The 12,830-nt window shown below is 37.5% G+C and overlaps 1 protein-coding gene across 7 annotated transcripts in view; it reads right to left on the minus strand.

Moving 5' to 3' along the window:
* Window positions 1–1,293: 1,293 nt before the first annotated feature.
* LOC131939652 (uncharacterized) overlaps window positions 1,294–12,830 on the minus strand; it is a 45,049-nt gene continuing 33,512 nt past the window's right edge. For 6 of the 7 annotated variants that reach the window (XM_059298100.1, XM_059298103.1, XM_059298101.1 and 3 more), the window contains one exon: window positions 1,294–5,489. In XM_059298100.1, coding sequence (XP_059154083.1) covers window positions 2,624–5,464 — 2,841 coding nt within the window. In that variant the 5' untranslated portion in view covers window positions 5,465–5,489 and the 3' untranslated portion in view covers window positions 1,294–2,623. Of the gene's footprint in view, window positions 5,490–8,545; window positions 8,584–12,830 lie in introns of those variants that run through there. The other variant, XM_059298105.1, reaches the window with a different exon arrangement.

Consider the following 12,830-nt stretch of genomic DNA (forward strand, 5'->3'; position numbering starts at 1 on the left):
GTGGCGGGGTGCGGCAAGTCCCAGCCGGGGTCTCAATATACAGCACAACTGCTTCAACTATAAATAATGCACAGTGCTTTCACAATCTGTAGCAGATTCTTATAAGAAAATAATATTTATCTACACATTTTTAAAATTAAAAGTGATCAATTTTTATACGAGCAGAAAACAACGAAACAATGATAAATAGTTGTGTCATCTTTAATTTGTATCACACACAGAAAATGTACAGACTTGTGAAAAGGTGATTCAAATGTTAAAGTAAAAGGATCTTCATTATATAAAAACAAGGAATAATAGATTTATGAATATTGGCAATTCATATATATATATATATATATATATATATATATATATATATATATATATATATATATATATATATATATATATATATATATATATATATATATATTCATTATGATTTCATCGTAGCGTTTATATTTTAAAACTGTAAAAGAAATTCGTCAGGATCTGTAGAATACACGCTACAATAGCATGTGATTTAAGTAAGTAAACACATCACTAGAAAAAAAAATCTATTTCTACTCTTTGAGCGTCAACTATATTTGATAAAATACTTCTTTAACTTTGCTGAATGGAATGTTATTTAATGTGAGGAGATATACGTAATTCAATATATTCGGTTAACCCTCAAGGTAAGGATTATTAGTAAAATAATCTTTTTATTTTAGCTGCCTCAGTAAATATTCTATTAAGTTTATAACTCACAGCATAATTGAGTTAAATTGTGTATCAGAAACGTTTCAAACTTGTTATGAATTTTAATCTGTTGTGTAGCGTTCCCCAGTGTTTAAAATGTTCAATTATGAACATTACTAAAAAAAAATGTTAAAGGCAATGCTCATATCAAAATTGTGTCTTTTTCTGAATATTAGATAAATCGTCTTTTTTTGACAAGATACATCAATATAAACTCGTCTTTATTAATGCTTAGTTGTTAATTTTTTTTTTAGAGTTTATTAACTCCAATTTCAAGCACATCAGTTGCGTTTCTCTTTACACTTAAAAAAAAAAATCAGTTACATTTACTCTACTAGTCCATGATTTCAGGGGTTCGAATCCTAGCCATGCAATGCTTTATATATCTTTTACAGCCTTTAACTAGCTTTTTAGCACACGTGTAAGAGCATAGCATTTTTTAAAACTGTATAGAAGTTATGGTAATCGTTAACTAGAACACAAAGTCTAATCAAGCGCCCCACATAATCTAACCGTCATTGTTTTTACATAATTTATTAATGCTCGTGTTTATTGATTATTATTCCCCCCCCCCCCCCTCGCAAAAGGGCGGCACGTGCCTCTATCAAACCACCACCACCACCACAAACTGTCAACGTCAGCATTTTATGAACACGACACCAATAACATCGCCCAATTCTAAAAATAACTCGTGCAGGATGAAAATCAATAAAACACCGGCCTGCATCACGTGGTATTGGTGGTGACCAGTGTATGACCGGCCACATATAAATTAACATAAATCATGAAATGGACAGCTGGTTATTAATTATTCAGTGGTAGATTATTGTATCTATCTTGAAAATTTTAGAGATATTTTTTAATCGTAGAAAAATAAGTCTTTAAGAAAGTAAAAATCTTGAGATATGGATTCTAACTTATGTAAGCAACATGCGTACATATTTAAACTCTGTATAAAGTATGTTAGATGTATACATCTTTATGATTCGTTATGGGGATATGATATGTCTATGCTTATAGCTGATTGTGTAGCATTCGTTGTATATTAGAAATTGTTTCAAAACCTCTTTATATTAGTGTGTATTTTGGTGTGAAAAAAATTAAGAATGAGCAAATTAATTATTATTTCATGGTAACGAAAGGACGTGAAACTAATTTCAGAAAATTAAACCAATATAATCCCTGATTAATAATCCGATGTAATCAGCATAAATGACACTAACAGTTATTTTTATCTGGTAGCTGTTACTTGCCTTAGTTAGCATGTTCAAAGATTTCTTTATTGTTTGATATGAGTTGACAATTTAGAACAGGCTACTTACTATATGTTGTCAGCCGCCTATGTCCCATTAGGGGTGACAGGCTAACCTAACCTAAACTAACATAACCTATTATATAAAGCTCCCTGCATATTTACAGCAAAAATCACACATTTAAAACAATAGTCCCTTGATTGAACTTAACTATTAGGCACAATCACAAGAATAGAGCAAATCCCTTGATTAAATAAAACGTCTCGTATATCTCAAGCTCAAGTTCAAATAATCAAAACGTAGGTCTTTGGATACCTGTAGTTTCTCCCATACATCAAACGCGTCAAATAATTAAAACGAACATTTCCGGAAGATGCTCCTATATATCAAACTCACATCAAAATAGTTAAAACGAAAGTCCCTGGTTACCTATAGCTGCTCCCATATATCAAACTCGCGTCAAAATAGTTAAATGGAAAGTCCCTGGTTAACAACAGCTGTTCTTATATATCAAACTCACGTCAAAATAATTAAGACGAAAGTTACCGACAGCTGCTCTTATTTATCAATCTCACGTAAAATAATTAAATCGAAAGTCCCTGGTTACTGAAAGCTGTTTCCTATATATCAAAATCACGTCAAAATAGTTAAAACGAAAGTCCCTGGTTACCGGAAGCTGCCCCGATGTTGTCGGCGTCAATGTACGACGAGGACATGCTGCACGTGACGTTGTTGTCGTTGATGATGTCGGAGGCCGTGTCGGACACGTCGTCCGCCTGCACGTGCACCATAGCGTAGGCCGTCCACGTGTTGACGTTCCGGTTGTAGCTGCTCAGGTCCTCGGTGTAGCTGTCGGCGTCCGACACGTCCCGGCTGTTGTCGAACCGGGGGAACCCGACGCTCTCCTCCGACAGCCTCTTCTGGAGGTGCTGCCCCAGCTCTTTGTCTCGTCTCTCGCAGACTGTGTACAGAGACTCGAAGAACTCTCGTCTCAGCTGTTTCATGCTGGCTTTTGGACTGGCCACGTTCACGTTGTGGTACTGGCTCGTCACGGGCGGTTGCTCAGACAGGAAGTAGCTCTCCTCCTGGGAGGTCAGAAGGTCATCGCCTTCCGATGACGTCACGAAGCGGTCCGTATCCGGGGAGGTGAATGCGGCTTCCGGTGAGCTGAAAGACATAGGTGAGCCGCTGCCCACCGCTTGGCATGAGGTTTCGCTCAACGACATCATCTCCTGTTCCGAAACACCGACAGCCGTTTTCTCACCCGCGGCGTCACGCGAGGAAGATTTCGGCCAGAGCGTAAAATTCGGATGGTAACCGGAAAGGTTTGGTTTCATTGCGCAGCAGTCTTCGTCGGTAAACGAGTTTCCTATCGCGCGCAAGAGCTCCATATCGTCATACACATTCTCATCAGCAGTGGAGGGAGACAATCTACGTTTGGTCGACAACCTGGGGGACTCCTCTTTGTTATCATACAGACTTAATTTCTTTTCCCCCGTCACGTTAGCTACCATCGAACTATCAGCAGTTTCCAATATATTCTTATTTACATCATCTAAGCTACCGAACAAAAACGTGTCGTTGTCGTAAAACTCGTCCATATTGAAAGAAGGCAAATCGATGTCGTTATCTTCCGGCCGCAGCCCCATATCCCAATCGTCCTCTTCGAACTCATCGTCAAAACTCACATACGACTCGTTCACAACCGCTTCGGTATCAAAATCCTGGCAGGCTTCTTCGAAAGTTTCGAACCCGGCGACGTTTTCTAGCACCGAGTCGACGACGGCTTCGTAACATCCGCAGTAGAAGCCGGTCTCTGCCGAGCTGACCTCTGCACAGAAGACATGCGTCATCACTGGGCTGTTGTAGACCTTCTCCAGGATGGAGGCGACGTTCGATACCAGACAGTGGCTGGCTCGCAGAAACGTGTCTTCTGATAACGAAGAGTTCGCGCGGAAAACCGGAAGTCTAGACACAACATCCGGGCTTGTCTGGAGGATTTGGAAAGGATAAGAAGCGCGGGCGGGTTGGATGACGGGTTTCTCATAACCGTCGCTGTCGATGGTGCCGAGTCTCTGAAGCGGAGGGCGAGTTCTTTGGTTTCCGACTAAATTAAGATACGACCAGTCAATATCCGGCGTCATGCTTCGGTTATCGTGCCACTCGACAAGGTCAGAATCAAGGTCGCTGTCAATGCTGTGATAGTAGTGATGAGGGCTGGGTTGTTGTATCCTGACCGAGCCTGAAGATCGACCTATAGTACTAGGCGTAGACCCGTCGATTTTGGAATAAATTGCTTTCGTCGACGATCGTCGCATACGAGGGCTGTTTGGTTTTGAAGTTTGGCTAACACACGTGGCGGATCTTTTGAGGCGCGGACTGCTGGGAAGAGAGGCGACGTTTCTCGACAGTCGAAGATGAGCTTCTTGCGGTAACACAATGCTGGATAACGGAGGCTGGTTCTCTTTAGAGGAGGCTAACGAAATTTTGAAATTGTTCACCGTTTTCGGTTGGGTCACCGGAGACTGCTGCTCAGTGGGCGTGACGGGTTGGAAAGATTTGTTGTAGACGGACGTGACGGAGTGTCTCTTCTTGGAAGGCTTTTGAAAAGAGTTGGAAAGCTCGTTGAGTTTGAGCAGTGTGTTGGGTAACACGGCTTGGGGCGGCTTGGGAGCCAACAGCGGCATGCACTGTACGACGGGGTGGATACACAGGCCTTGAGGTAAGTCCGAAACGAAAGTGAAAGGCTCGGGTTTTTCTTTCATTTTCTCGTCCGCGTCCGTGTTCACGTGCGGAACTTTGGGATTGTTGTGAACTGTCGGGTGAACGACTGCGATGCCCCCGCTCGATGGAACGGGAATTCCCCCACTTGATGAAACGGGAATTCCCGCAGACTCCTTGGGGAAATGAAGCAGGCTTTTCGAAGCGCCCAAACCATTTCTCTCCATCTGATCGCGTTTTTCGAAAATCGATACGGCCTCGCCACTTTTCGATCTGGAGTGGCGATGCGCTTGCCCGGCACAATGCTGGCTAGATGGGTCCCGGCGTAGGACGGGATCCGACCCTCCTTTGAGAAGCCAATGCTCAACGGTCGATTGGGTTCTGATGGGGTTAGCGCGCTGATGGCTTGTTCCTGCGAGTGGATTGAACGGCTGCTTTGGGAAATCCGACGCGCACTGAGAGGACGGGTGCTGGCAGACGCCGGCTGACGTCATAGATCCGTGCATGCAGACGGGTTTCTGCACCCGGTGCGGTGAACCCTGCGACCCTCCGGTATCGTTGCCGCATTGCTTGTCGATCTTCTCCGTCACGGTATCGATCTGGACCACGAGCGATTGGATGTCTCCCATGATGCCTTGCAGGTCGCTCAGCACGCACTCCATGTTGACCACCATGTTGCGGACGATGGTCCTCATCACGTGACCTTCGCGGGCCAGCGAGCAGGGGGCGTGTTCATCCGGGCCGGGGCTTGTGGGATTGTCATCCATCTTGAATCGGCTCAGTCATCAGTTCCTGAAATAATACAGTTTTTTAAAAAATGAAACAGCTTGCTAGGATAAACCTTGAAAAACATTTTAAACGCTTATTAAGTTTAACATTGCAACAACTGGGAAAAAATGCTGTACTATCCAATCCACTAAAATATATTGCCATTTACATTCACCTTTCCATTGTCCCCCTTCTCTTAATTTGTATATAATTCTTAAAAGAATATAAAACTCCGTTCAATCTAGCAGCACAACGGTTTATCAATGTTACATAAGAAACACCTTAACAACACATAATTGAAAATGTATGTATAACGTTATGTCAATCATGCTTAGATATTTATAATCCGGGTATTTCTTCTGGTAGACATCAATGAAGAGAATTGTTTTTAATCTCGTAATGTAATCCAACACAACATAACTACATAACTATCTCTTGTGTCAGAGGCAAATATTAATGGTGGGGCTTGATGCAATATATACACGGAAACAGCTTAATGGCACCGTGCAACAGGTCAATATATATATATATATATATATATATATATATATATATATATATATATATATATATATATATATATATATATATATATATATATATATATATATAATATATATATATATGTATATATATGTATGTATATATATGTATATATATGTATGTATATATATATATATATATACATATATATATATATATATATATATATATATATATATATATATATATATATATATATATATATATATATATATATATATATATATATAGATATATATATGTACACATATATATATATACATACATACATATACATACATACATATACATACATATATATATATATATATATATATATATATATATATATATATATATATATATATATATAAGGAAAGAAAGGAAGGGGACAGTATTTTACATCCTATTTGGAGTCCAGCTCCCAGCAATTTACTCCCATCAGCTGGCATTAAAGTCCGATAACTCCGGTTAATGAAAGAAATCCACGACTGAACGTTCACTGGGCCGCGCCTAATTGATTAATTCTAGCTGTGGGCAGGGTAGAAACACGATCACCAGTCGGCATTTGTGGGGGGGGGGGGGGGGGTAGGGGGGTGGGGGAGGGGGGTGGGGGTAGAGAGAGGGTTGGTTAGCAGACGGTAATAAAATTACCAGGTCCATTCCAAATTTTATTGCTCTTTCTCTGCCTAGTTGAACATAGCAGAAAATATCCGAAAATGTCTTCACAAAATGTATTTTTTCAATCAACATTCCCTAAAGTGCCTTTTTTTTTTTTTACAAACGTGCCAAAATGTCATTCTTTGTAAACTTATGCCAAAATAGTTTTTCTATAAACTATCACCCAAAGCTTTTTTTTTCTATCGACTTTATCCCAGTAATCATTAATTCACGTGAACTTTTCAACGCTGGATGTTTTGATAGTGCCGAATAATCTCACGATAAATCAACCGCTGTTTGTTTTTATACCGAAATTCGTTGATTGCTGGTACAAAATACGAGGCATGATGTCTGAAAACCTTGGCAGTATTTAGTGCCGTTTGACAGAGAAATGAGATTTGGTGATTGGGTTCAATCTGGGTTCTAATCGTTCAGAAAATTGGTGATTTGGATAAATTGTCTTTCAACAAAGTATGGAGAAAAAAAAAAAATTCCGGGCAGGAGTGAAAATATGTCGGTTGTTGTGTCTCTATGGAGCCCTGATTCATGAATGATGGTTATTTTTGTGATTGAATGTAGCTATAAATACTAGCCCATACAACAAAGTAAATAGAGAGAAATGAAAGATGGAGAGGACGAAGGAACTAGGAGATAGAGGGTAGTGTTGGAATGAGCCAGGATAGAAAGGCTTGTGAGAGGCAGGGTGAGTGTGTTTAGGATGAGGATAGTATTAGGGTGAGTGTGTTTAGGATGAGGATAATGTAGGAGTGAGTTTTTATGTTAAGGATAATGTAAGGGTGATTGTGTTTAGGATAAGGATAATGTAAGAGTGTATTTAGGATAAGGATAGTGTAGGGATTAGTGTATATAGGATAATGGTAGTGTAGGGGTGAGTGTGTTTAGGATAAGTATAGTGAGGGTTAGTGTGTTTAGGATAAGGATAATGTAGGATGCATGTGTTTAGCATAAGGATAGTGAGGGTTAGTGTGTTTAGGATAAGGATAATGTAGGATGCATGTGTTTAGCATAAGGATAGTGAGGGTTAGTGTGTTTAGGATAAGGATAATGTAGGATGCATGTGTTTAGGATAAGGAAAGTGTAGGGATGAGTGTGTTTATGATAAGGATAATGTAGGATGCATGTGTTTAGGATAAGGATAGTGTAGGGTCAGTGAGCATGAATCAGCTGTGATGAGGCAGGATGCCCACGATATATGAGACAGACTTGTTCAGGGATAAAAAAAGACAAAAGAAATCTTTTGATTTCTCTGTCTGTTTTTCTCAAATCTTTTAATGGACAACATAAAGCGGTAATGTTTTCTATTCAAAACTACCGCGACAATTTTATACAGAAGACGGGTTCAAAAGATACAATGAAAATAAATGCAAGCTTAAATGGCTTTCTTTTGACATTAATTTTGGAAAAAAAGATTTTATCAACAGCAGTAATGAAACAAAGCCGAAACTATCTTTGTATGCCATAATAGATTGTCATTATTTTTTTAGCCCATTATCAGACAGCCACGTAATTTACTGTAGAATGTTTATGTGAAGATTTTTCGGTTCAAAATATCTGTGTTCTAATTTAGTTTCGTGAACAGTTGTTACATACGACAATCGTTCTATTCGAATTAAAAAAAAAGATTGTGTTACATACCAAAGCTGGATACGAACATAAAACAAAACTATGAGAAGTTTAAACAATAACTTTTTAAGCCATCATTTGAAGTAACACAACAACAATGAAATCAGAACAATGAACTTATTTTAAGTAGATAACACGCTCTGATATCAGCATTAGGTCATATATATATATATATATATATATATATATATATATATATATATATATATATATATATATATAAAGTATATAAACAATAATGTGAAGATGCTTACGAACAACAAAGCACCTATCGATATTAGGTCATAGTCTGACTAGATAACTATATACTATACAATGCACTACACGCGAGAATGTAGCTTGAACCTAACAACCCCACACACGAACACAGTGTGTGGACAGTGTGTGGTTACACACACCACACAGTATGTGATCGTTTCAGTGTTATCACTAGATTATTCTATCCCAGTGCGCATCACGCAAGCACAGGGCTACCACCGGTTACATCTTTAATCAACCATCTTTAATTAACCTTGATCTAATCAGTCACGAGTGTGAAGTCTTGTAGGTAACTAGTTTAATCAGGTTAATCAGCTGATTTTTCTTTCAACTGAAGCTGAGAAAAAAATACGACTTAAGTCTTGCCACCCAAGAAGTGTCTAAAAATACATAACCAAAAAATTACATTGACAATTCTATTTATCCTATTATAGTATCAAATCCCATTAATGTAACACCCTTCGGTGCTACTCGTGCTTCGCTCTATTCTACCACGACCCTACCATATTTCCAAATCACAACTTGACTTCCTTATAATTACTCTCCCTTTACATATTTTGTTTAAATTGTACAGCCTTTTCTAAAACAAGCCGATGTTTGACTGTATTATTCGGAGTTACTCTTATATAGGCTTTCAACCTAAGCCATACTTCCGAATATTCTACCGAAATAAACAAACTCCCATCTATTCTATTCACCTGAGCCATACACCCATCTATTCTACCCAACTGAACCATACACATATATATTCTATTCACCTGAGCCATACACCCATCTATTCTACCCAACTGAACCATACACATCTCTATTCTATTCACCTGAACCATGCACATATATATTCTATTCACCTGAGCCATAGACATCTATTCTATTCACCTAAGCCATACACATATCTATTCTATTCACCTGAGTCATACACATATCTATTCTATTCACCTGAGCCAAACACATATCTATTCTATTCACCTGAACCATGCACATATATATTCTATTCACCTGAGCCATAGACATCTATTCTATTCACCTGAGCCATACACATATCTATTCTATTCACCTGAGCCATACACAGATCTATTCTATTCACCTGAACCATACACATATCTATTCTATTCACCTGAACCGTACACATATCTATTCTATTCACCTGAGCCAAAGACATATCTATTCTATTTACCTGAACTATACACCAATCTATTTTATTCACCTGAGCCATAGACATATCTATTCTATTCACCTGAGTCTAGACATATCTATTCTATTCACCTGAGTCTAGACATATCTATTCTATTCACCTGAGCCATAGACATATCTATTCTATTCACCTGAACCATACACATATCTATTCTATTCACCTGAACCATAGACATATCTATTCTATTCACCTGAGTCTAGACATATCTATTCTATTCACCTGAACCATAAACATATCTATTCTATTCACATGAACCATAGACATATCTATTCTATTCACCTGAGTCTAGACATATCTATTCTATTCACCTGAGTCTAGACATATCTATTCTATACACCTGAGGCATACACCCATCTATTCTATTCACCTGAGCCATAATCCGATATAATCTTTTGACCTGGGCCTATCAGTTAATTATTCTCCTCATTGAATAAAACCAATACATTCCAGCATGCTTGAAACAATTTCTATTGTCTTTCCACTTCAAACTTTATCAATTCAGCGGCCCAACGCAAAAAAACGGTCATTCAGAATTATTCATACATTTATTATCAAGGGAAACAAAAAGCTAAACTAAAAATTATTTTCCAAATTCTAAACAAATCAGCAACAAGATTACATAAGCTTCATTTTTATTCTCCTCCCCCCTACTGCGACCCCACCCCCTCCATTATTCCCGTCACAAAACTCTCCTTCATCCCCCACCCCCTACTCTATATTATAACATTACTTTCATTGCCATTACAACCAAGTCCTTCTCAAATACACTATGACTCAAACGAATTACCTCCCTTGTATGAAATAACATAATGCAGATGAGCAGTTGAAAAACAACCACGGCGCTCGTTCCACGATTTATCTCCCCTCACCAACCACCCACCCATTACATTACCTCAGCACTGAAAACCCCATAACTCACAAGACACAACCCAACAATACCCGACCCCCGACCACCTACGACCCCCTCGCTGATCCCAGACGTTTCAACCGACACATCACACAGTGGGGGAGGAAGCGTTTACGAGTTTCCTACATCAACAATAACGGTAGGAGTTATCCTCCCCACATCTGTGAATGTTCACTTTATTTGGATGCCTGCGGTGATCTCTCTTGGGGTGAGGCGGGATTGGTATTGATTTCACACGTGACGTTTGATATGGCCTTGACACTTGGTCAGCTGAATGCACCAGGCATATATATATATATATATATATATATATATATATATATATATATATATATATATATATATATATATATATATATATATATATATCGAGAGAGAGAGAGAGAGAGATACATATATATATATATATAGAGAGAGAGAGGTGGGTGGGGTGAGAGAAAGAACGAGATGGAGAGGGAAAGAACTATACCCATGCCTTGATGTGTTGTCTCTTAAATACTCATCTATTTAGATATTTTTACTTATTTGATGCTTTTACAGCTTTTTATTTCGTTTGTTGGTTATGTTTTTTTTCCTATTGATTTACTGTAAGCTTGAAAACTTCAAAGACAGCGTACATCCAAACAGGAAGTTTTTAAAAATAATAATCAATTGCATCGAAGTCAGTATTGAACTGACATATCGATTAAGTCAGTATTGAACTGACATATCGATTAAGTCAGTATTGAACTGAACTTGCTTATATTGAACCTACGTGACCTTTGTTTTGAACCAACGCGGAGTCGCCGGGATTAAGGCAACATGTTTAACTACGACCCTGGCGGGAAAATGCATGATTACGCCCCTGGTGCCTACGTGTATGATTATGCCCCTGGTGCCTACATTTCTTTTCAATATGCAATTAAGCAGGAATGGAATTTCAACAGCTGTTAAGCAAGAAACAAAACACTGGGCAGAGAAAAAGAAACCTGTAACCAGAGGCGTATCCAGGTTTTCAGTGTAGAGGGAGCGGAAATAGCAAAAAAAAAGGCACCGAATTTGTAATATCTTCTATATAAGTATATATATATATATATATATATATATATATATATATATATATATATATATATATATATATATATATATATATATATATATATATATATATATATATATGTATATATATATATGTATATATATATATATGTATATATATATATATATATATATATATATATATATATATATATATATATATATATATATATATATATATATATATATATATATTAGCTGTATGATATTTCTTCGATATGATGTAAAATAAATTTAAATTAGCACTCTGAAGAAATAAAATAAATGTTTAAAACTTTGAGTTTAAAAAGTTTCCAAAAAGGCGCCACTTTGCTAAAAATGACCAGAGGGGGAGCGGCCGCTCCCCCTGCTCCCCCCTGCGTACGCTACTGCCTGTAACTTTATTCAGGTTGTATATATTAAACAATAAAACAGGCATTACCGCAGCTATAGTCAGTAAAAAGCATCCGCTATTTCCAATTATTTTTTGTGTGTGTTTTTTTTTTTTTTATTTACAGATTTTATTTTTGTTTAAAAGCACATATTTAAAAATGTAATTTATATTAAGATGAATATATATATGTATAGTTTAAAATGTCAATTGTTAACTTGAATCTTGATCCTCTTCTTTTTGCACCTTATACGCTTTTGTTGAAGTCATTTGATCTTCCAGGTCATCACCTAATTTTTTGCGTTTCCTTCCTTCATTGTCAACAACTTTAATACCTGGGTCAGTGACTGGTTCATATGATGAAGGTGGTGGAACAGCATTCGTCTTGAAATCTGTTATTTGTTGATCAGCATTGTCATTGTCTAGGCGTTTTTCGAGATGATCCCAATTCAACTCTTTACTATCTAACACTTTTAAGAAACCAGGTGTATTTTTTGATGCAAGGCAATCATGAGCTGAAGGAAGTATAGTTTTCATCACGCTAGTATTCTTTTTTTCTTCAGATTTCAAATCAGGTTCATTTCCACTTCCAGAATTTCTTTTACTTTTGTTGAGAGATGTCGTGTCTGTACTACTGTTGGAATTATTTACATTCGATGTAGATCTATCCGCTTTTTGTGACTTATTATTAGTTGGTGATTTTGTAGATTCTACTTTAGATTCGTCATCATCGCT

Source organism: Physella acuta, unplaced genomic scaffold, assembly GCF_028476545.2.
Source record: "Physella acuta isolate Inbredline_101_S28 unplaced genomic scaffold, ASM2847654v3 ptg000286l, whole genome shotgun sequence".
In the NCBI taxonomy this organism is placed as follows: domain Eukaryota; kingdom Metazoa; phylum Mollusca; class Gastropoda; family Physidae; genus Physella; species Physella acuta.